The 25,776-nt window shown below is 46.6% G+C and overlaps 1 protein-coding gene across 2 annotated transcripts in view; it reads right to left on the bottom strand.

Moving 5' to 3' along the window:
* Positions 1–25,776, bottom strand: part of LOC144138848 (small G protein signaling modulator 3 homolog) — a 74,836-nt gene that overhangs the window by 40,075 nt on the left and 8,985 nt on the right. For both annotated transcript variants that reach the window (XR_013315984.1, XM_077671342.1), the window contains exons 4-13: positions 23,603–23,736; positions 21,603–21,800; positions 20,202–20,336; positions 17,212–17,407; positions 13,734–13,879; positions 12,563–12,790; positions 11,668–11,880; positions 5,786–5,941; positions 3,155–3,259; positions 2,398–2,456 (exon numbers count right to left, since the gene is read on the bottom strand). Coding sequence is in view for 1 of the 2 variants with exons in the window: in XM_077671342.1 (XP_077527468.1) it covers positions 2,398–2,456; positions 3,155–3,259; positions 5,786–5,941; positions 11,668–11,880; positions 12,563–12,790; positions 13,734–13,879; positions 17,212–17,407; positions 20,202–20,336; positions 21,603–21,800; positions 23,603–23,736 (1,570 nt within the window). In the remaining variant the exon portion in view is untranslated. The remainder of the gene's footprint in view (positions 1–2,397; positions 2,457–3,154; positions 3,260–5,785; positions 5,942–11,667; positions 11,881–12,562; positions 12,791–13,733; positions 13,880–17,211; positions 17,408–20,201; positions 20,337–21,602; positions 21,801–23,602; positions 23,737–25,776) is intronic.

Raw genomic sequence — 25,776 nt, 5'->3', positions numbered from 1 at the left:
GCTCCTAATGTTGCCTTGTAATAATGAAAATCTACCAAACTTGTAATTTCACGCAATACACTGAAACTTGATTGTTACAATGTTTCTTTACATTTGTTAATACCTAAAATCCACGACAAACACTTTAAATTCTTGTGAAAAGACAGGGCCATTGATTCTCTCCGGAAAAATCAAGGGTTTTCAAGGACCATGCAAAAATTCCAGGACTTTCCAGGCCTTGAAATTGACACTTCTAAATTCAAGGGTTTTCAAGGTTTTCAAGGACCTGTGCGAACCCTGGCGGCGTTTTGGGTTGAGTCAATCTGAAGACGGAGGTTGGCCTGCCTCCATGTTGTGTTTGTTGCTTGAAGGAGAGCAAGCGACAGAGTTGAAGGCTGTACTTTGCTTAAATTCAGACCGTCCTGTGGTTGCAGGACTAGCTTGAAGTCATCGCGGGGCAGGGGAGTGGGCCTGGGTGCTGAATTGCGGGGCGCCGGTCTTGATTTCGATGCTGACAGGGACTTGTTGTCGCAGATGACACTGGCCGATTGGCATAAGCGACGGTGTCTTACGTGACCATATTTGTCGAACAAGCACCATGTTTCACGAAATTATTTTTTCCTACCTTAACAAAAACAAGACACATACAAAATACAGTCAAAAACAAAGCAAAGGCAGGAAATGGCCCGCCACAGTATGGTGGCACCATCTAGGTTGCCTAACTGTAAACGAGGCTCCGTAATCGGCTGTAGAGTGCCGCCTGTGATGTCATCGCAGATGTCATGAAAACACGCAATTTGGCGGGAGGATGAAAATTTTAACCTAAATTGATTAATTTCTCACAGAATAAAGCATGGTTTGCTTCTGGACAAGCTCTGAGGGAACAGTGAAATCCTAAATCTTTCTAATAAAACAAACTTGTATTTTGCCAGCATTGCCCCTTTACCCTTGGCCAGGCACTTGAGACATTATCTGGCCATCCTAGGAAAGGCCACTTCTCCTCCTGTCTTGTTCTTGCTCCGTGCCAATTGCCCACTCACGTGAGCGGAGGAACGGGAAGGGGGAAACGGCAATCTCTCCCTCCCTCTCCCTCTTTCTCTTCACGGGAGACAATAGTGTCTCACCTGTCCCTTGCACTACAGATGAGCATACAGAAACGGAGCACGAGCAGCTCCACACATTTGCAACACACTCGTGCGTGAAAACGCACTACAGTGGAACCTCGTTACAAGAGACACTTGGTTATAAGAGACATTTGAATCAAAGCGGCTTGGTTGGTTTTTCTATGGTCGCCATGTTAGCAACATTGCATACAAGAGACCTTGGTTACAAAAGACACGTTTCTTGGGTCCCTTGAGCGTCTCTCGTAATGAGGTTTTACTGTATCTCCCATCGTTGCCCTGTACTATGTTCATACGGACCCTTGGAAAACGCAAATAACATCAAGAGTATGTTGCAATAACTGCTCGAAAACCAGTGATGGCAGCGATACACCGACACCACTTCGATGTAGCCCGTACCTAGAAAGCCCTGTGGTTATTAGACAGCCCCTTTTTATCCCTTCTCACCAGTGACGTCACAATGGAATTACTGCCCGAAGTTTTCCTTCACTGATGTGCAACCAACTGTAAACAAATGTGGGGAGCAGAATGAGAAAAAGGGTTGCCTCCGTTTTATTTTTTTCGCCCCTAAACATGTTGAAGACTTGGTTGGGAAATGTTCCATCTAATGAAGTGCTGGTAACAAACAGTTCCGCTGCAATAAAAGAAGAGCCGATCCCATTTATGGATGTCGTTTCCTCCAGTTTCAGCAGTTCCATCGCCGTAGTTGCCTGACGAAACGTAACCACTGAGTGAAAAGCAGGCACGAATTTGCATACTGCGAAGCCCTAGAGGGTCCGTCAGGAAACGTGAATTTTAAGAAGCCGTTGCTTGTTTCTTATTGCTCCAATTTATGCCCCCCCCCCCCCCCTTCACGGTAACCTTGCCTACACGGGAGAAGATATCCTGTAAAAACAGTCTTTAATATCAGCACTCAATTTTTTTCACGAATTATCCCCTGAATACTTCAAGACAAACAAACTGCTGTTCTTCCAAAAAAAAGAAAAAAGTAGGGCTTCCCATGAAAATATGTTCGCACCCATTCCATTTTTGCATCAAGTTGACATATTTGCCCAAGACTGCATCAAAATTGAGAAAATACCCATTAAAGAATCCCGGGCTTTTGCATGTTTTTTGTGTGTTGAAGGCTTTTAACAAAACGTCTTATACCTGCACTTTTGCGGAGAGTTATAGCCTTTGAGGGAAGAATGAATGAATGAATGAATGAATGAATGAATGAATGAATGAATGAATGAATGAATGCAGAAGTGATTGAGTGAGTGAGTGAGTGAGTGAGTGAACACAGAGCAGCACTTACGTTCCCCTCACCAGGTCTGTCACAGCTTCCGTCACCGAATCATCTCCTGCGCTCGAGTACTGCACAGAACAGACGCAGTGTCACAGACAGGGTAACAAAACGGGCCTTCAAGTTTGTAACTGCACCCTGAGACCCTGTGCAATAATGGACCCCGCTTGCTCCAACTACGGTATGCTGCTATAACTTCAAATAAAAACCAGTGAAGCATACTTCTAGAGCAAATTTCAACACCAAACCATCCACCCACTCTGGGTGAAATCTATACTCGTCTGAGCCTCTTAAAAGCCATTTTTTCTTCTTGTTGAATCAGCATGCAAGATGTAATGAATGAACACCTAGCCATATTCATGTGGAACACATGAGTGCACTGTGAACAGTGGAACACGTCGGAGAACGTTTTTTATTTATTTATCTATTTATTCATTTGGATAAGTGCCCCCAAACAGCATGATGCCTTCAGCGTGGTGCACAGAACAAACAAAGAAAAGGAGAGGAAAGAAATATGTGTACAATAGACAAAGGAGAGCATGAGAAATGAAAATAACATCAATGGAACAAACATCACATGGCTGACTCTCACATGATTCTACAATACGAAAGAACGCACTCACTGAATGCCCACTAAGAGAAACATTTGTAATGGCCACACTATTCGGGATTTCTAACCTGGAGTGACAAAGCAGCCCCAGTGACGAAAGGGTGGCAATCAGCTGATGGAAACATCCGCACGGCAGTCAAGAAGCCCACCAACTCTTACCTGCTTGCTCCGCTCGTCGAGAAGGTCGACGAACTTTGCGGGGAACCAGCCGCGCAGGCCATTCAGCTCGCCAATCCAGCAGTGTTCGTCCTTCTGGCTGATGATCTGCAAGAAAGCGGGGAATCAGGCACTCGAGCCGTTCCAGTTTTGCTCGGACGGGACCACTCTGGTCCCATCCAACAAGTTTGAACAAGCCCCACAGACGATTCACCAAACGTCAATTTTGCAGCAATCTTCTGCTTCTCTTTGCAAAAAAAACGAGGGATTTGAGAGGTACGCAAGTTGTTAAAGCCAAAGATTTCTTGGTGGAACCAATAGAGTTCTGTCAGAAAGCTACTGTATTTTCGTGCGCATAACCTGCCCCTGCATATATTCCGCACCCCTCTTTCAGCCCACTGTAAATGAAAAAAAAAAAAAAATCCTCGCATATTGCCTGCACATTTGATACAGGAAAGGCTGCACCAAGGCTACTGCTCAAGCAACACATCACATACTATGTGGACAGAAAGAGCATATACATTTAGCAAGTGGAATACACTGACAAGGCAAAAGTCGCAATCCACTACAGTCGAACCCTGCAATAACAAAACCGCCGGGGAAAGCCCAAAAATTCATTTTTGCGGGAGTTTCATTGCCGCAAGAACGAAACATAAGCGACAGAAAAAATTGGCCACAAGCCTAAAATTTATTTCCGAAAGTCGGTTATATTACTTTGCGAGCCTTATATTGCCGCAACTTCACAGCTTAGCTCCCACACTACAAGAAGTGGTTATCGTCGTGCGCGCCTAAGAACGACGGTATTGTGTCACACGCATCCAAAACATCCTGTGGGTTCGCCTTCTCTACAAGTTTTTCTCCCTGGTCCTCGGCACAGAGTACATCAGAGCATGTAAGCGAGGTCCAGCTTATTCTATGCAGACAAAACTTTGCCATACAGTGGCACCTCGTTGTTCCAATGCTGTACACAAAGCTAAGTGAGCAACGCTTTGTTGAAGTCCAGAATGGCCACAGCCGCCACCGTTTTGTTTTGCATACATGCGCCATTAAAGAGCGGCGCGCTCGCTTTGCAAAATAGTAGGGCAAGCTGCAGGCGGTCCCAAACTCGTCGGCGCTATTCTCCCTTGCTTCACTTGGGCCACTGGCGTGGGCAATGAAGGCTGCCATATCTTGTAGCGATAAAAACTTCCAATTTGGTGCTGGCAGGGGCATCTTACTGAGAGCAAATGTGCCGATCGGGGCACACCCAACAAACCCACATGCCCTGTTCAGCGGTAGCGGGCTAGCATAGACCAAGCCAAAGCCACGTCGTGAGCCATGTGTCGCCCCCTGGTGGTGTCGCTGAAAGGCTGCCTCCGCGGCCGTCTGCGGCATGGGCTTTCTTGAAAACAAATATGGCGGTGGCCATTCAAGTGTGCTGTGGCAAAATTTTACACATTTTGAGTCCGAAAAAGAATGTATTTGAGCCCTTTTTGGCCACTGTTAGCCTACAATGGGTAGGTAAAATGCCGACCGGACTTGCAGAGAATTTCATTAATGCAGGACCACTTCCCAAAAACATTTCATTGTCGCGAGATATGAAGTACATGGGCGTCTATGGACGTTTGCTGAGGTTGCGAAAATAATTCGTTGCGGAGGGAATTTCGTACTCGCACGATTTCGTTACCATGGGGTTCGACTGTAATAAACTTCAGTTGTTAGAGTGAGCGTGTCCTTGTTTTTTCTTCCCTGTCCTTGTATGTTTTGCGCAATTGCTGCCATGAAAGGCTTAGTCAGTGTTACCGCGTAGGAACTTCATGGCACAGCACAACGCACATTGCCGTGAAACTGCACTAAAGAGAAAAACCCCGTGTATTATCCACACCCTTACTGTGCCACTAAAATTTTCGCATTTTTGGTGAGGGATATATGCGCGAAAATACGGCAATGCATTTCCCTACAGGCCAGTTGGTCGACCGAAAAGCTCTGATAAGAATGCTCCGACAAATGCAGACCTACTAACAGTTTTGCTGGAACAAAGAAATAGCTGATCACATTTACCATGTTTACTCGTGTAATGAACCTTCCCCCCACTTTTCTTCTTGAGAATTTACTTTTTTGTAACTTTGAATAAAACATGCAAAAAAAAATGCATAATGTGTTTTTATCTCAGCATGGTTGCTGATGCCGTAGGCGATCGCAGTAACTTGATATCACGCTATAGTACGCGCGGAAATGCGAAAAATGCATTCCAACAATAACAAATTTCAACAGTAGCCAGAGACGTGAGCGCAAATGCCGTAGCTCACAATTTAAAAATTGCGCGCTTGCGGGGCACCAGCTGTTGAATGTAAAACAAACCTTCTTGCCCCATAAAAACACTGCGGTGTGCGACCAGAGAACAAAATGTACTCCGCACTCCTTCCCTGCTCTTTGCTGCCTCGGCTGGTTCTGGCGGTGTGCGAACAAAGCACTACACGTACTTCGCACTTGTTCCCAGCACTGCGCTGTTCTGCAACTGCGCCATTACGCTCCATGGTTATGTTCAGCTGTGTTCCGACCTTTTTTGCTGACCTTTACATCAACCGCAAAGCCAGCCGAGAAAAGCGAGCCAACCCAAGCCCGCTGACAAGCCAGTGAGAGACAGTCACTGACCGTGATGATGTCGTTCTTGCGGAAGCCCAGCTCGTCGTCATCGTGCCGCTCAAAGTTGAGCAGAGCCTTGGCACGCCGGTGTCGCGAGCGGGACACGTTGGCAAAGTTTTCGTGGTCTCGCGCGTGGCTCTCCATGGAGTAGTCCGAGTTGAGGACCTGCAGACAGAAGGCGCGCTTTCTTGCTTTTTGTTTCATTTGTGCATTAAAGAGGCCACAAAAACAAAATCTTTGTAAAACCTATCCTTTAGTAACTAAGTTCACTCAGCTTTCTTCCAGCTAAAAAAAAAAGATGTTATTTAATGCAAGAAATGCAGAAAAATTTTCCAATTGCCAGTAACATAATATGGGGGGGAGCGATGTAATACAGGCCATCACTCAAAATGCAGTTGTCAGTGCGTTATCTGCATGTTGGCATTCAAGTGTTACAATCAAATGGAGCCAAAGGACACCCCTCTAATTGCCCAGTAATGTTTCCTGGCGGTTGATTTGGTCACTAGCCGCCAGCCGCATGAACAAGATTCCATGACGTCACAAAAAAATCAACGGAAAGTGATTAGGGAGTCGCCACTGCTTCATATGCTTGAATATCTCACGACTATCTTTTTGAAACTTGCAATAACATTGCTGCCATTGTTATCACAAAGAAACAGTCTTTCGAATGAACAAACATGAATTTTGTCTTCATGACCCCTTTAAAGCATGACACATCCAACTCCAAACTAAATGAAATGCGTTTTCACCAGAGCATTCACTGTTTTGAGCACAGTGTAATTTGATGTGTCTGAGTTCAGCAAAGTAGCTATTGATTTGCGTTTTAAAAACTTGAAATGCTATGAAAAGAAGTTCCCACACGGTGATACTATGATATTTGAGTCTGAACTGAATATCTGAATTTTTTTTCGATGTTTGAAATTTCCCTACCTTACCGCAATTGTAACGGCAACCCTACTAACGACCATTTACATACAACCTTTTTATTTCTTCCTGACTTGGCAGGAACACACAAGCCGGCGCTAACGAAAAGCAGTCACTTCCAGGCTATTCTCTATTTTCGTAGCTGGTTCCTGTGCATGGCTGATCACCTTATATTGGCTTTCACACAATATGCCTAAGCTCTGCTAGGCTGCCAAACAGCGAATAAACAAGCTGAATTACAATTTCCTACCTGGTGCTTCACTGACTACCTCAACCAACGCCTCAATTGGACAACAACAACAAAAAAAAAAAATCCCCAAAACAATACAGCATGACCACACATCAACACTGTGCCCTTTCCATCGAGTCAGTGATCACTTATGCAAGTTTGCGATGGGTTTTACAACGCATCAAATGTGACTGAATAATACTGGTATGCAAAACTGTCCCCAAAGTGCAAGCTGTTAGATGGCTCTGCTGGCAAAATCCTGCTTAGTATCAGACCCACACAAGAAACTGCCCAAAGGAGTTGGATGCACAAGACCATTTCCAGTCAAAAATGTGTCTCAGCATCTAACATACAAAAAACATTTCCAGAGTCCTTTAGGTGAGAACTGTCGCACAATGCGCAAGCATACACCATTCAACTATACAAAGAGCCCCTTCAATATCAGCTCCACAACTATGCACGAATGCATTGCTGGGAACAGATTTCGCGAGAGTAAGTATAACCAGCCTGATATCAAAGTATAAAGCCCCCTTTAAACCCAGCATCACTACAAAGCATAAAGGCATAGCTGGGAACCATCCTCCAAGAAAATATGACTGCCTTAAGGCGTTTTAATGATATCTCCGTAAGACACCACCATGTGTAAGTATTAAATGGTATGCTGTACACCAAGCCCGTATAAAGCGGGCTTCGCAGCTAGTCATAAATGCATCGCTGCCAAGACATTTTTCATGGGGCAATTAGGGAGTATGACATCTACATACCAAGGCCCTGCTGCCTATAATTGAAGCGAAGGTTGCTATGCATCACTGATGGCGTTGAAGTCCCAGTAAAACCCACTGCGAGAAAGCCAACTTTCCACAATGGGTTTCACAAAGGGTGCATCAATCGTAACACCACATATGATAACATACAGTAAAATCTCGATGATACGAATCTCGCGGGACCGCGAAAAATATTCGTATTATCCGAAATTTGTATGAACCAACACACACCAAATAATTGAGCACTAAAAAAGTTTTCGTTATTTCTTTTCTTACTTTCGCGTGAAGAAACCGGTGACGATTTTCTACTTTTTTTTTAACCTCCATGTCTGGAGCGGTCCTTTCTGGACTTTCGTCTGCTCACTCGCGGTGCCCAAGCTCACTACAGGAGCGTTTTTGCACGCGATTCGTGCACATCAGCGTTGCATGCGCGATAGTTTCATGCCCGCATCGACGATTCCGCGCCCGCGGCCGCCTGCGCCTCGGTAAGAAAATGACGCACGACACGCGTGGCATTGGGAGGAGCCTGACGGCTTGCGCCAATGGGAAGGCGTGCGCCTCATGGCGGCAGTTTCAAAGCACTCGAGACAGCCGGCTGTCTCCACCGGAGATGTTTAGGCTTAGCACCTTGGAAGATATTCCATGGGTGCTTTCACTAGCGTGCGGATGATGTTTTATAGCCCCGTTTTCGCCCACATTATGAGCTCATTTACCGCACAGGAAACTTCATGTGTGCTTTGAGCAGCATTTTAAACAGCGGTTAGAAGCGGTCGCTCCAGCGCCCCGCACCGCTTTGCGGCCAAAGCCACCGCCATGTTGCCGCGGCCAGCCACGCCCCGCAAAGTGTGCGGGTGGTTTCGCAGCAGCGTCAGCGTGCCTGTGCAGTGCGCAGCGCATTTTCGCGAGCAGAAAACAGCCCGACCGTTCCTGGAAAAAGAGCGACAAAGAGAAGAGAGAGAGCCGGTACTTCGCCATCGCTTGCTCGCTTGGCAGTCGGGCGCCTCGTCGGCTCGTTCGTATCATCTGCCGCGCCCCGCAGGTCCGTTCGTAAGAGACGAAAGTTTTCCCATTAATTTTGCCGGGACTTATCAGAAATTCGTATCATCCCGAAATTCGTATCACCCAGAATCGTATCATCGAGACTTTACTGTACTGTGTTTCCACGTGTACAACCCGCACCAAAAATGCGAAAATTTCAGGGGTGAAGTAGGGGTGTGGATTATATGCAAGGTATTTCCTTTGGTGCAGCTTCACCACTATGCACGTTGGGCCGTGATGACCCTAGAGCAGTAATATCAACTAAGCCACTGTTATCCCATTGACAGTGCCTATTTTGCACACACCGCTCAACACTATATCAACCTGAAGAAATGTACGCGGCAAGTGATCTAGTTATGCAGTCGGCTAGGTAAGTTCTTTTGCCTAGACAAATGTGTAATCTTGCTTGAGTAGTAGCTTTGGTCCATCCTCCATGTATAAAATATACGGGCCATACACAGGGATACATTTTTCTTATTCCTCAACGGAAAGTGGGGGTGCAGGTTGTATGCAGGAGCGGGTTATACACGCGAAAATACGGTATCAATGGGATGTCTTTTCGTACCTAATGGACCAGTCGTAATAGGCAGATTCTAGTTCAGCAGTACACACAGTTAGCGATGGTGATGATGCAAGACGTTCTCTAAGCAGGCTTGAACGTTGGCTTTGGACTTTGGCTTTGGACTTTGGCCCAGTTGAAGTGGACTGTTGCTTTGGACTTTGGTTTTCACTCCCGTTGCATGGGCATTTCAACTATTCTTAAAAAAGAGGCTTTGGTTTTTTATAATACCATTTTTTCACACAGCAACTGTGCAACTCCTCAAGTGTTAAAGTCAGACAGACTTGTTTCCTCGAGTCCCTGCTGCATAAAAAAAAAAATGACTCTCTACGCCCCAAGCAAACTGTTCCTCGTACATCTGTAACGTAAGGAGGGTGGCAGCAACATTCCGCTTCCACGTTGGTGCAAGCCGCCCACTTCCTGTTGCCCGTAGTGCTGCTGTCTAGTGGTTAGCTTTGAACATTGCCGCAATCTTTTTGGTCAACGGGTAAAACGAGCTGGCTGCCTGGCCTCTGTGGCCTAGCGGCTAGCATCGCGGATTCTAATCCTGGGTTCAAGCCCCAGCAATTCTACCTTTTCTTTTTATTTCCGGGGTCTTCTTATAGGAAAAATGCTCCCTGAGATCAGTTCAACACAGTTTTCCTTGAAAATTAAGGTGCTTTAGTACCTTCTAGATCACCTTAGGTGTGAAGGGAAGCCAATTTCACCACATTTATTAAAAGTTCAGTGTTGCACTGAAAGCGCGATTCCGTTTCTTTGTGGGTGCAGGCTTGCCGCTTTCTGTATGCAACCGGTGCCATCTAGTCTTCTGCTTTTAACACCGATATTGGTGTGTTGAACAGCTGCAAAAAGAGATCTGCTTTTCGGCCTCAGTAGCCTAGGGGTACAATCATGGGTTTTGGCACGAATAGCCTGTATTTGAGCCACAGAAGGACCAAACTTTTCTCATAGACCTATGTTTTTATTTACTGTAGAACTTGGCTCCAATTTACCCACTCTTTTTGTATACAGTAGTGAACCGTTTTTTCGGACTCCCAAAATTTGGACTTGCTGGGTATTCCGGACTTTACGAAGGAATTATCAGTTGTCCCATAGGAGTAATGTATGTAAACAACGGATATTTCGGACAAAATAAAGCCAAAGGTTCGATTTTTCCGGACAAAGGTTTCCACAACAAACCCCCCGTGCAAGTCCAGGACGTCGCCCTTTTGAATCATAAGCCACCTGGCTAGCTTTGGATTGGATGGGGATTGGCTTGACTCCTGCAGGGGGTAACAAAGTTTCCTCTTGGAGGCCTTAACTTTGCACGTAGTCTGGAGTGGAAGCAATCTTGAAAGCCAGAAACGTGTCACATGTGACCAGTTTCTTTTTAAAGGTCACTTTTTTTAGCACCAGGTGACACTCACTGGTCAGACGGTGACGGTCATGGTTGGAGCAAATGCACTTGGCACTGAGAAGCTGCCTTTGCTAGTCATAGGGAAGGAAGAACTTAGGGCAAGGAACCATTCACGACTTCTTCGGACCTATTTAAGTTCATTTTTGCGGCTCACGGATTTTACGGACTATTTTTAATTCCCCTCAAGGTCCGAAAAATCCCTCAGCTACAGTACAAGGGTGGCCTGGTATCTTTGAGGTGGGTTTGAGGACAAGGCATGACATGTCAACATGTTTAACATACTGCCTTGGACCCGAAGTGCCTAGTTTGTACCTACCTTGTAAGAGAAGCAGAACACACAATTGGGCTAGTTGGCAGCTGTTCATTCTGGTATTCAAAGTGCTCCCACACATGGACGAGAGAAAAAAAAAGAAAAAAAAAAAAGAAAAAGAAAAACGAAAGCAAGAAAGAATAAAGAAAGAAGATATACTCGGGAACAAGTTAAGACCGGCAATAGCTCATGTACGGTATCACTCCGCCTAGGCGACGGACCTGGATGTCAACGGGCGCGCGCGTTTTGACAGGAGATGCTGTGAATGCGTGGTGTCGTCTGCCTTTTCTCGCGTAGTTTGTCTGCCGTCGCTGCAGTACTTTATAAGCATATTAAGTACAGAAAATTACGGAAACAGCTCGTGCCATGTTCAAAGTATTTCCAGTAACGCACTACTTGCGGCGCGCGCAATAACATCCGGCTGCGGTGAGGAAGTTGCCGTTCTTAAAGTTGTAATCAAGTATAGAAAGCCCCGCGTTGTCTTTTTTTCGTCGTCCCTGTGTTGTGAGTGCATTGAATGCCAAGTTGTAACGGAACAAACCGTTCCCCGTGCAGCTGTAACACAAAGACAGCGGCACACTATCACTGACACAAACCTCAATGTAGTGCAAGACTCGATGTAGCGCAACCCATTGCAGTGTAAACCTGAGGCAAAGAGTCGTTCCACGCACCACATGGAGCTTGGGGTCGAGGGCCTGGAAGTGCCGGGCGACCTGCAGGATGGCCTCCCTCAGGTCCACCAGGATCTCCGTCTGCCGGACGTTCTTGTGCCGGGCGTCCTCCTCCGAGCACGACCCCGAACAGTCCACGCCGCCTCCGCCGTCCCCTTGCAGGAGAAGCTGCAGCACCGACTTGGAGCGCTTCACCTTGCGCCGGGTCAGTTGCTGCACCATCGAATTGGATTGCATTGGATTAGGAAGGAAGAGAGAGAGCGGGGAGGAGATAACTGAGAGGCAACATTCCGTTTTGTTAACAGTACGGAGCTTGCCACTTCCTGCATGGCACAAAGCATCAATAACACATGAGGATCGCTGCACACCGCACCCATGGCAACCTAAGATTACAATCCACCACAGTTACTTCCAGTAAAAAAAAATAAAATGGGTACGAGTGTTGATTTCAAACATTTTTACACAGAAATCACCTCACTTAGAACACAGAAAAAGAAAACACTTAGGCATGTGGGAGCTCAAACCGAGACGGTTACAATAGAAACCAGAGATTCTGCCTCAGAGCCACAAAGTTAGAACGGTAGCTACTTTGAAGGAGCCCATCAAAGAAAAAGGAAAAAAATGGGTACGAGTGTTTATTTGAAACCTTTTACACAGAAATCACCTCACTTAGAACACACACACAAAAAAAGAAAGAAAACACAAAACACGTGGTAGGCATGTGGGAGCTCAAACCGAGACGGTTACAATAGAAACCAGACACACTGCCTCACAGCCACAAAGTTTTTGCGATTGTCATTGCTATGCGCACAGACGCGGACGGACATTGTGCGGTCCTAAGGTGCTCCGCACCTAAAAGGAGGAAGCCCACGCGTGTGGACGCCTGAGCACGCACCTGCTTGGGCAGATTCCGGGCGTGCTCAGGGTTGAGCAGGGCCCCCTGGTCGGCCATCAGGTAGGCCAGGTGCTTGCGCCGGAGGGCCTCCACGGCCGCCTCCGTCACGTCCCGGGACGCCCGGTCGCTCACCTCCAGCAGCTGCTCCGCGTCCCGCACGGATCCCGGAAGGTCCGACAGCGCATTGAAGATTTGCGCCGAGTTCTCCAGCGACCGGAGCTCCGACTCCTGTCAACAAAGAGGGGGGGAGAGGGAGACGTCACGAGCGCTCTGTTTTGACCTTTCGGGGACACTCTGTACATTCACAGGCGCGTACTGTTTTTTTAACGACGGCAGCCGTGCTTGAGCTACCTAAAAGGAAAAATTTTGGTCTGTCCGGTTGCCGCTGATTCAACCACCTGGCCAAGAAACTATACAAAGCATGCTGGAACAAGCAGTACTCACAGTCAACAGGATAATTTGAATTCCTTTAACTCTTTTTTTAAAGTGCCATAGGCCATTGGACACAAAGTACCAGAGTTGACATACCGTGCCGACTAACAATTGAACTTTATTATCGGGACTGTTACGCTGGAAAAAACTGCACAACAGTTACCGCAGAGATGTAGTCACCATTGGTAATGAGCTTCCTGAGTGCAATAAGTTCTTGGTAGGGTATGAACGCTATGCAGTGACAGCAGAAGAAAGGTGTGAGAGCTATGACCAGGCTGGCTAGCAACAGTGGTCTCCCAACAAAGAAAGAAGCCCCTAGCAAGGACATCAGCCTTCTATGCCAGTACACCACCACCAGCATCATCATCACCACCACCATCTCCACCACCAGCACCACCACCACCAGCCTATCTACGCCCACTGCAGGGCAAAGGCCTCTCCCATTATTCTCCAATTACCTCGGTCCTGTGCCAACTGTGGCCAATTTATCCCCGCAAACTTCTTGATCTCATCGGCCCACCTAACTTTCTTCCGCCCCCTGCAACGCTTGCCTTCTCTGGGGATCCACTCTGTTACCCTTAGTGACCAGCGGTTATCTTGCCTTCGCATTACATGCCCTGCCCACGTCCATTTCTTCTTCTCAATTTCTACCAATATGCCTTTAAACTACTTGTCCCAGCAGCACAACTCCCCCCCTTCCATACCGTTCATCGCCAGTAAGAGCGAATACGACACTCACCCTGGAGCTGAGCATGCCCAGCAGGACCTGGAAGAGCACGATGGAGCCGTCGTAGAAGAGCAGGTCCCAGATGCGCAGCAGCACCCGCATGGGCACCACGCTGGCAAACAGCGTCAGGAACCAGTGCAGGGTGATCAGCGACAGCTCTGTGCGGGCCCCGACAGGACAGAACATACGGAGGAGGAGGAGGGGAAGAGAGAAACGGAGAGCATAAGAAGGCGGCCAGGACAGACAGCCTCCTCACAGTGACAGGGCGCTTGGATAGTACAAAACTTTATCATCCCTTCGTAACGAAAAGTTGAGAGAAGCACGAAAGCTAAAAGTGAGTCCCACTTTCGCTGAAAGTGCGTCCAATCTATTGTCAAACCTTGAAAGGCCGAAATCGCACACGAGGAACGAAACCATGCAACTACCGTATTTTCGCTCATATAACCCACACCCGAAATGTGAAAATTTCAGCGGCAAAGTAGGGGTGCGGATAATACGCGGCGTTTTTCCTTTAGTGCAGCTTCACCGCAATGCACGTAGTGCCATGCAGCTCCTACGCGGTTACACTGACTAAGCCTTCCATGGCAGCGATTGTGCAAAACATACAAGGACAAGTAAAAAAGGCAGCGATTTCGCAAAACACACAAAAACAAGGAACAAAAAACAAGAACGAGCGCACTCTAACAACTGAATTTTAGTAGTGGATTGCAACTTTTGCCTTGCAGTCGGTGTACTGTACTTGCTAAATATACCTCCTTTTTGTCTACATGGTATGTGGTGTGTTGCTTCAGCAGTAGCCTTGCTGCAGTCTTTTGTGTATGAAATGTGCGGGCAGCACGCGAGGATTTTTTTTTTTTTTTTTCCCAGCGGGCTGAAAGTGGTGGTGCGATTATATGCAGGGGCAGGTTATACGCACGAAAATAAGGCACTTTTCACGCAGTAGGTTAACGCGTCTACGAATGATCTAAATGCACAACAATATGTGGTTCATGAGACAAAGATATACTACAGTACTCCTTCATAATCGATGTGTGTATTGTCTTATCCAGAACCATAACTTTTTCACGGTTTTCAAGCAACACTTTTGACACAATGGAAGCCCAGTTTATGTATGCCCCGTGTGTCCAGAGATCTTATCAGGGATTTTAGGTCAACCAGCCGGTCTATGGGGAAATGCATTACTTTTTTGGCGGGACACCATCAGTCCCACTATGAAAGCTTCCGCTTTAAAAGTTGATTTGGGAAAGTCGGTGTGTGTGACGCATGGGTGCTTCCTCTGTCAAAAGGTGGTCACTGACAAAGACTGTGTATACAGTGTAGTCCACTTATAGCCGGCATTCGATGGCGTGGAATGCATGCAGGCAACCAAGTGTGCGCCGCCATATCTGTGGCCAAGCGTCTGTTGCTAGGCGACGTTGTGCGCACGGCCCGCAGATCAGGCACCCCTCTTCTCCCGCCATCCCGTCGGGCTCCGCGGGATGGCAGTACTTGCCCATGCTAAGCACGACTGTGAAACACATGACTGTTTCACGTTACAAACTCTACCTCACCTTCGCAAAGTATTGCCTCGAGTTCAATGTGAGCGCAATTAATAACAACTCTGTTGACGCCACCGTTTAGAATAGGATTGGAACGGAGCAGACGACGCACGCCAGTGTTTTTTTTTTCTTCGGCGTGCGGCCGCAGTGGCCCAAGCCGCGCCGTGTCTGTGGCGCATCGGCCATGTCTGTGGCAGTTTCCAGCGTTGCCAAGCGGAGAAATTGACTGCTAAACTTTTCAACGAATACCGCCTATACCAGCCCTCAAGTGCCAAGAAAATTTCATCATTGTAACCAATAACCAATTAATACAATTGCAACCATTGTAACCCCCCCTTTACACAAGATCTTTAGAAGACCTTCTTCAGGAAGGGCCAAAATGGTTCCAGTATCCCAGCCTGCACCCCTTTGACAACAACCGTTAGTGATGCCAGTAGAATGCTGCGAAGAAGGTCTGCAAACTCAATGCCTCCGCAACGTGCCGCACAAGAGACTCTGACAAGGGACCTCGAGAAAGAAAAAAATACAAGAGGAGAGGGAAAGCCGTTCATGCTGTGCCGATGTCATGCGCCCTGAGCATGGCATCGAGGTCATTTTTCAGTGTCTGCTGGAAATTGTGCGCCACTTGCTTCACTTTGAAAACTGTTTTAACGAAATCGTAATTCCCTGTGCATTCATTTAAACAGCAAAAAACAGTCATTCACAAGCCCCCACTTCACCAAATCTTCACAAGCCCCCTGAGAAAGGTTCGAAGTGGTGGGACCCAATGAAACGTGTTTACCCAGCAAACACACAAGTCTGCCAGCTGAATCTCTGGTATCCCAGCTGCCACCACTTTGATAACAATCTCTACTGATAGAGCTGTGCAAGGTATTTCTAGGAGCAGAGCCCCTACAAACACTGGGGGGGGGCACTGCTCTTAAAACAGCTCCTTTTAATTTAGAAGTAAACTCACTGAAACTTGCCAGTCTTGCTGCTTTCCCCCCACTGATTTTAAATATGCCCTTATTTTTTGAGTCGGTCAATTAGTTACCAAGATAATTAGAGCTAACTAGCCATTTTTCGGAAGAACAATAGACACAACAGTGTTGGTCACAAAACTGTAATCTTTACATTTTCCAATGCTATGTACCCTGGTGAGCGCAATAAGAGAATCAGTTTTTTTATGCACCGCTTGGAACTAATTTTACAGCTCATTAAACTTTGGTGGCACCAGTGGCAAAGAACCATTTCGAACACTGATTTCAAGCACCAAAGTTTAATGAGCTGTAAAATTAGTTCGAAACGGTGCATAAAAAAACTGATTCTCTTATTGCACTCACCAGGGTACATAGCATTGGAAAATGTAAAGATTACAGTTTTGTGACCAACACTGTTGTGTCTATTGTTCTTCCGAAAAATGGCTAGTTAGCTCTTGGTAACTTGGTAACTAATTGACCGACTCAAAAAATAATGGCACATTTGAAATCAGTGGGGGAAAAGCAGCAAGACTGGCAAGTTTTACTTCGAAATTAAAAGGACCTGGATTAAGAGCAGTGTCCCCCCTTAGGGGCTGAGGCTGTTGGCGTCTGCTGTCGTCGTTGTAATCGTCATCTCATGTAGTCATGGTACTAAAGCACCCAGACACTGGTTTATGTGTAACACTGGAATGCTTCATGATGCGTACTAAAGAAACACCGGGACACTCGTTTACGGCTCGTGCTAGAGAGCTTCGTGCTTCAATGGCAAGACACTTCTACAGCAAAGGTGTATACCTGTACCCCCAACAGTTTCATCTCCGTTGGAAAAAACGCCAAGGCGCCAAGAATAAGCTCATACACTGCATGCCTCGGCCCTCCTCAGGTTTCCCGTTAGTGGAGATGGCCCGGGATTTTTCTCAAGATGGTAATCGCATGAAAGATACCGCGGAAGTACTCCAAAAAAGAGAAGTGGGGAAGGCCATCGTGCAGTACCGATGTCGTGCTCCCTGAGGACGGCGTCGAGGTCGGGCAGGCAGGCGGCGACGAGGGCCCGCAGGACGCGCTGGTCGGCCTGCACCCCAGCCAGGGTGGTGGAGTAGTAGGAGGCGGGCAGGATGTCCTCCACGATGGTGCACAGCATCCAGAAGGCGTCTTCTTCCTCCAGGAACAGCAACAGGCTGGCCGCGATCTGCAACGGAACGCGCAGAGGGAGGGGCCCTTCTAAAGGGGCCCTGAACACAGTATTCATGGTCGCGTCATTCAAAGACACTGCTGTGTCCGCATAAAAATGATAACAATCTTATCCCAAACTAAGAAAAGATGAGGGAGATACCATTAAGGAAAGCAGACGAAGCAGAAGCAACTGCCCAACCACTTTGCAATGACTTCTCTTCGACGTTGCAGAATCTTCTTCGCGTGATTGGCGGCTGCCGACCTCAGCGACCACCAAGAAACCCAGCAGGGCGATTGTAATGCCGCCTCTAGTTCTATTTTATTGTATCAACTGAATATTAAGGTGCAATTAACACACTGACAACCACAGTCGACTGACGACAATTTAATCTCGAAGGAACGCCAGGATTGTGTTTGAATTAACCGAAGTTTGAATAATCAGAAGTTCTCATATATACGGCTCTTTGCAAGGTGACTGCCCGCAATATGAGTAGGCATTAATTTTAATCACATTTTTAAAATTTCGAAGCGTTTCTAAACCCTAACTGCACAAAATAAACAGAAAGCAGACGCGTAAGGTCTACGAACCGAATGCCGTGTGCGTCACTTTCATAACCGCCGTGTCGTTTTTCTTTTTCTTTTTTTGCTAAAACGTGAATGCATGATGGTGCTTTTTTTTTTTTTTTTTTCGTTTTTGCGACAGTGGCCCTCATGGTTTTGACCGCTTCGACAGGTGTAGGCAGTGAATCGTGTTTAGATGTTTTTTGAGGCCTGTTGGTTGTTTTGGTTTTAAATTCACATCGTGAAAACGGTACATGACGCTACAAAGTTGAGAAACGTCGCGATCTATATTACTTGTGCTTCACTTCAGACGTTTTGCTTACTAGCAACGCCCTTTTCCTCGGAGGCTTAAGGTGCTTATTTTTCATTTTTCAACTGCTATGATTATATAGGCGCACAAACTTTCAAATAGTTGCGGGAAAGCAGTAGATATTTTCCAGCGTGGACACACAAACAGTACCAGTTAACTGAATGACGGAGTTTGAATTAAGTGGCTCTTAAATACATTGAAAGGATAGACGGCCAACAAAAACTTGAATTTTGTTTGAATTAATTAACCGAAAGTATGAATTATCAGGGTTTGAACTACTGTATGTATATTTCACGTTGGCGCATATTAGGTCGCTCTCACCCATATTTCATTGCTTTAGTAAGAAATCTACCGTCTTTTCGATATTTTTACAGTTTTTTTCATAAGAAACATCTTTCGTGACTGGAATGGAGCTGAATGAGTTGCCAAAGGGCAGTTCTTTGGAAAGGATTCCTGGACTAAGGAGTCCTCCCACGGGTGGATGGCCGCAACAACAATAAACGTTTTCATCCTCATTTCAAATTGAATAAGACTGCATTTTGTGCGCGTGAGCCCCGTAAGCATCAACCACCAACGGAACCAAGTAAGGATGGTAACCTCAGTTTCGAACACTACGAATGATTTTAATGTGTGCTCACACAAACACTGTATTCAACTCGCCCCTCATTTGCAATCAGAAATATGCAGCAAACAGCTGCCCCGCAGCCACGCCCTTTGCTGCTGTGTTTTAAAACCGCCTCCCACAGCTTCTGTTGGTCTGCCAGTCATTTGACATGCAGCGAGGCTGGACCTTTAAATGGCACTAAAACGTGCTCACTAGGATCCAATGTACAAAAACATGTATGCCGTCAATGCAAAATCAGTCACTGACAAGATCTTTTTAAGTCACGTGGGGACAAATTGGTGCCTTTGATGATTTTAAACCACCAAATTCATTCCAGGCAACCATCCAAAATAGCGCCTTTTGAAATGGAAGGTGGGCTTCACTGCATGGCATGCGTGCCTTGCATGCTAACATTTTTTTATCTGATAAACCATTCCACGCATGTCAACATTTTTACTAAACCGTGTTTCTGACATGTTTCCTGACAAAATTTATATTCTAATTGTTTTCTACCACTGACGGTTTGTTACACACAGCTGCTTTTTTATCATTTTCCATGACAACTAGACAAAAATTTTGATTTTGATATTTTTTTCTGCATCATGTATCAAAACATTTTAAAAACTGGTGCTGCTGGAAAGGCCGTTAAATCATCTGCATTTAAAGCCGCTGCAGTTGGTGCCAAGCCAATATGTCTAGCAGAAAAAAGAAATGTTCTCTCAGACACCAAAAATAGGTCAGTTTTCCACGGTAACAAAAGAGTCAAAGATTGAAATTTCAGTAGATTAAACATTCAAACTAGTGTCCCCACAGCTAAAGCCACCATGCTGAAACATCAAGCCTCAAATAACAGGCAGTGGGGTGGCTTGAAGGCCAAGGCATAGCCAACAATGCCGTTCCTCGCCCCCCATAACAGAATAAATATGTTATGTACACATTTCCAGTTTGGCATAGATACGACAGAAGGTCCACAAGCCAAAGCAGTAGGTGCAATCTTTAGAAGTGTCAAATAAATCGTACCGCTGCTGAAGTTTGAACATTTGGTGCACTCACTTATGCCGAAGGCATTGCTGAAGTACCTGTCAAAATGTTTTTATCAACCTTCCAAAATTCTACACTTCTTCCTAACACAAAATGTTGAATTGAGAGATCAAGCGCCCTGAGTCCACAATTTCGCGCAGGTCTCTCGCACTGCTGACGGCAACCCAACAAACTTTGCTTTAGTAGGTCATAACGGTGACTCTGCCTCGTCTCCAACAGTGCGAGACAAGCACAGGGCATCGTGTGCCAAATAACTCCTCCCTCGAAACAGCGCCGACACTGAATAGCACGTACCATGCTGGTTCCCTGGCAGTATCCGATATCCGGATAGAGCCACGCGAGCCCCCGGAGCACACGCCGAAGCCTCGGCACTCCCGTGCTTGTAGGGTGTGAGAAGCAGGCGTTGGTTGGCATCGTCCTCAGAAGGTCCTGCACACATCCCAACAACAGCAACACCCTAGGGCTCAAGAGGAGGCTTGGCACGTCAGTACACACCTTCATTTCATTCCTTGATTCGTTTTAGTGTGGAGCATTTTGGCAGCCGCTACTGTGGTTTGACATCGGCGTCGTAACTGAGCAAGCAAAGACACAAAGACAACGGAGGGGCAAAAGTGTGAGGGGGAGAGCAGTATGCTGAATCCCCATGAGACGCTCTCCGTCGGAAAAGCATGGCGAAAGTGTGAGAGGGAGGCAGTGACACATGCTGGGCGGTGGCGATGTGCTGTGAGATGACACCATAGAAGCGCATGCCTTTGAGCGCTCGATGATAATGTGCGTTCACTTCCTGAGACGCAGTTCGCGGTCCCTTCCCGAGATGCAGTTCACAGTCCCTTCCCGAGACGCAGTTTGCGCCGCCGACACAGAGGCTTACCATCGCTGCCGTCAAGAGAACCTACGAGTCAGTACGGCCTCAGAGCACTGCAGCATTCAGGAGTGAGTGCTGAACAACGAGTGAGGCAACCAGTGTATGTGCTTCGCATCCTCCCCATTACGGGACTCATCTGAACCATGTGCGGGAGGTTCAAACACGATTTACAATAACATATGCTCGGCAGCGCCGATGCATTGCGAGATAACGGCAGAGTAGAGCACACCGCCGTGCGTTTGCTGATCACATAATCACTTCCTGGAACATGCCAGCTATGCGCTGTGACCAAGAAAGACTGCAGTTTGCACTGAGCACAAATTTCACATTAGAGAGTACAGTAATTGTCAGCCATTTTTTTTCCACTGGAGGTGGAGGGTGGCCAAGGTAAAAGCTGTTCAGCGATAGCTCGAGCGTTCCTTGGCCACCTGCGGCAACAATGGGTGCCGATCACAAACAAAAATATATTGCGGTTCACCAAAATGAACAATTACAAAAACTGTTCCTGAAAGCAATGACTAAAGCGCGAAACTTATACCGACAACTAAACTACAGAAAATACAGGTAAAAATATTACAAATAAAAGGCACATATAAGTTTACATGCTTGAGTCTTGCAATTGCACAATATATAAATGAAACAAATCATAATATACTTATCCAGAAATTTGCAAATCATTAAGGAAAAACCTTAGATGCCTCATCAAAGACTTAATGGAACCATAGTCATAGTAGTCAGCGCTATGACGGATCAACAAGAACGGTACCAAAACGCCGCCACTGTAAACAGAAAATAAATTGGGTTTGTGTGGGTTCAACACAGCTAAATACCTTCTCGATCTGCTTGGAGGTGAGCAAGTGGTCATTGGCGCTGGCCCGGACAACCTCCCGGTAGGCGAGGTCTGCCTGGCGCTTTTTGCGGGCCGCCCCAGACAGGTGCATCCACAGCTGGGGTCGCAGTGAGTGCGGGATGCCCCCGTTCCGCACCAGGCCCCGCAGCTTGGATGTGTGCGGCAGGTGGGGCTCCACCTGCATTGGTTGCCATGGCAACCACCCATCAACCGATCAGAGGACACAGAGTGGTAGAGATTCACCGACACCACTTCACTCGCGTAAATAAAGAATAGCAGGGGAGCAAGAGTTGATCCCTGTGGGACACCCGATGATCAAACAAGGCATCACACGCTTAAGCCAAACTGTAAAGGCGCGGATTTGCTTAGCTCCTCAAAGGACAAGCCCTATAGAAAGAATGAACAATCACGATGATGCCCTACTTCTAAACAAATTAAAAAACATGCAATGTAGACGACAAGCTATGTAAATCCAGCCTGAAAATCGGCACATGTTACAGTGCATGTTGAGATACAGTGTTGCACTAAATAGCTGTGCGGATTTCCATGCCAGTTTTTGAAGATTCCACAGTGCTTTCAAAACACAGAGATCAAATCAAACAACTAAGCAGATTATCGAGGCATACCATGTAAGACAATCTACAGACCACTGCATCAGCACGCCCTCTTTAGCCTCGCTTGCTTGGGAATTTGCCTATATGTATAAATGATATCCTGACTGATGTCAATGACTGAGAAAACAGCGAAGCTACAAGGCATGATTTGGAACTGTAAAGACCATTGTGCACTTTATAACACTTACACCTGTATTTTTATATTTCCCTTCTATCCAAAATATGGCTGCTATGACTAGAAATAAAACTCGCAACAACCTGTTCAGCGGCAAGATGTGTTACATGGTGAGCCCGTGCAGTAGATGGCCATGAAGGCCAGAAAGAAAGAAGAGAGGTAATGTGAATATGAGTTTTCGTTCACCACTGGAATGCTGAGTAACCTCGCCGCGGAACTTGCTAACAAGCCTGGTAAAAGTTGAAGATTCAACACCAGTGCCCGACATTTAATTTTGTTTTGTGCAAAGGAAGCTTCTTAAGCACCCTCTTTCGTAACATAACTCTCACATTCTTAACACCACCCAAGCTAGAGTGGCATGAACTTGATGGTGCACATGTCAAACTACAAAACAGCTTTAGGGTTTTCTAGTTTGCAGTCAGCAAAGTTTTACATAGCCACTCGTTAAATAGCGCAAAGATGCATTTAAGCATTTCTATGTTTTTTAGCTCTCCTGTGTCCAAAATCAAACGCATTTCCTACATGTCCTACAATACACCCGACACCCTTCCATGTAACGACGACGATGGTTGAACGCAAAGCTTTCTCGTGATGGATTATCGTTGGGTTAACACGGTGGGGTGCACGATTTTTCTGTAATTTTGCGCATCCGTGAACCCCTCTCTAAATCAAATCACTTCGACCATGTCGAAATGGAGTTTCAGGCAATAAAGAAAAAAAAAATGTCGAAATGGAGCGATAGGATAAACACCGGCTTCATAACACGAGGGACCCAGGTTCAACTCCAGCCACCGGAACCGTTATTTTTTTATTTTTTTTTTCACTTCACCCGTTGTCACGTTACAGATGCCATTAGTGAGAACGCTAAAGCTTCGCTTTAAAATGCTTCTTTTTAGATGCGAGATTTACTGCCCAATGAGGCCGTACAATACTTTCAGCAAAAAGCCCCAATTCAAAACTGCGATCGTTTCATTCATTTGTAAACTTCTCCAGGCCGAGTAACCATACAGCAAGAGCAGGATCTGTGTAACATTCATGACTGTAAACTCATTCCTTTTGTACTAAATTAAAGCATCTCTATGCAATCATCTTGGTGCAGATCATTTTTAGTCATCAGCTGTGCACTGAATCAAAATTCCACCGCACAGCCACCTCTGTCAGCGTTCCACGTCACTACGGCAGAGACGGTACCTTGTCCCAGGTGAGGTCGCCGACCTCGTTGTTGTGGGTGAACTCCAGGTAGGCGATCCACTGCAGCCGGTGCTGGGGGTTCTCCTGGAAGGGCTCTTCACTGTCCACCCCACAGCGGCTCTGCTCCGGGCCGTCTGAAACGATAAAGAAATGACAATAAAGAACTGAATTCTCCAAAGACTAAACCTCCCCTCAATCTATAACTCATACACAAGAAGTGCTGAGCATAAGAAAAGTAACTACAGGTCTAATCAATGGATGTGTATCATAATAACAAAATGCCAGTGAGCGGAGCTAATTTGATTTTATCTGGGAGGCCCACGGAGCTATGACTCGTTACATTTACTGCTTTCCTTTCATTCAGAGCCAGAGGTTTAGAAGAAGAAGAAGAAAAAAAGTTTATTTCATTCTTTGCATACAATACAATACAATACAATACAATGTTACCATGTAGCATGAGCACATTCACTAGCCACATTATACGCATGCAAATGGAGCAAAATTTGCGCTCCAGTGTAGTAGCACGGTTTTATACTAAAGATTGACTGTTTGTACATGTCTCATTTTATATCATCATCATCATCATCATCATCATCATCATCCCTACCACCACCACCACCATTACCAGCCTGTCTACGCCCACTGCAGGGCAAAGGTCTCTCCCGTAGATCTCTAATTATCCCAATCCCGTGCTAACTGCGACCAATTTATCCCCGCAAACTTCTTGATCTCATCTGCCCATCGAACTTTCTGCTGCCCCCTGCCACGCTTGCGATGCAGCGTGCAGCGTGTGGTGCAGCGGTGGCGTAGATGTAGGGCTTCCGCCTCCATGTAGAAGGACCGTGGTTTGAATCCCAGTGCCGGACAGTTCCCACCGGATTAAAAAAAAAAATCCGTGTGTTGATGGAATTGCAGAATGAGGCTTGGGGTGCGGCCTGACCCAGGCGACCATTGCCGGTAACGCGCTCCCTCACCAGAGCAGGATTGGCCCCCCTGGTGTAGTAACGGCCACAACCTCCAATGAATACGCCAATTAACTCATCTTCTGTTAAATAACAGTTGACATGCGCTGAAGTTAGCGCAAAGTGACAAGGCAATAAGAATAAAGATAGCACTTTTTGACCGGTATGAAAGCATCAATGCTGGCCCACACATGTGCGCAGTTGGTAATTTGCCATTGTTTGTAACTTGCCATTGAGCATACCGATTTTCGCGCATATAACCTGCACCAAAAATGCGAAAATTTCAGTGGCAAAGTAGCGGTGCAGACAATACGCGGGGTATTTCCTATGCTGCAGCTTCATGACAATGCGCATTGTGCCAACAAGCTCCTCCGCAGTAACACTGGGTAAGCCTTCCACGGCAGCGATTGTGCAAAACATACAAGGACAAGGATGAGCGCACTCCAACAACTGAAATTAATCAGGGAATTGTAACTTTCGCCTAGCAGTGCGAGTATTCTACTTGCTCTTTTCTGTCCGCATAGTATGTGATGTGTTGCTTGAGCAGTAGCTTCGGTGCAGCCTTTCCTGTATCAAATGTGCCGGCAATACACAAGGATTTTTTTTTAGATGCGACGCATCTCTTGCTCGGGGGTATGTCCCTCCGGCATCGGCGTTGTCCGCACGCTCACTGCACATGCACAACTCTCCTCCGTTCTTCTCTCCGACAGCTGTGCGCAACACTCTCACTCCGTCTCATTACCATAACAACAGCTGCGCGTGTGCGCTTCGCTGCTCTGGGTGCACGCATGTGTGCGACTCTCCACCCCGGCTCCTCTTTTTTTCAAAAGCGGGAATATAAGCGGGGGAGCGCACGGCGCCGGATCAGTCCAGCGCTCGCTCTCGCACTTGACTTGACTTTGCTTGACGATACCTCCGTGCAAGATCTTCCGATGAAGACGTGATGGAAGCGACAGTCCCTTCAGCGAGTGGACTGACGCAATCCAATACCAGCGTCAGTCCAAACGCTCCCCCCTGATGCGTCGCATCACATCAGGGTTCCCTCGCGTAATTTTCTCTTTTCCGGCAGCCTGAAAGTGGGGGTGCGAATTATATGCAGGGGCGGGTTATGCACATGAAAATGCGGTACTCTCTAATGCGTTAGCTGAATGAAACCCGGATCGACTAGAGTTTGATTTTAGCGGACAAACAGAAGTACCCGTATTGACAGCT

Source organism: Haemaphysalis longicornis, unplaced genomic scaffold (assembly GCF_048455015.1).
Source record: "Haemaphysalis longicornis isolate Haplotype H1 unplaced genomic scaffold, Haemaphysalis longicornis Haplotype H1 scaffold_5, whole genome shotgun sequence".
In the NCBI taxonomy this organism is placed as follows: Eukaryota; Metazoa; Arthropoda; class Arachnida; order Ixodida; family Ixodidae; genus Haemaphysalis; species Haemaphysalis longicornis.
Note: the sequence above shows the minus strand (reverse complement) of the source record. Positions and strands in the feature narration are given on the sequence as shown.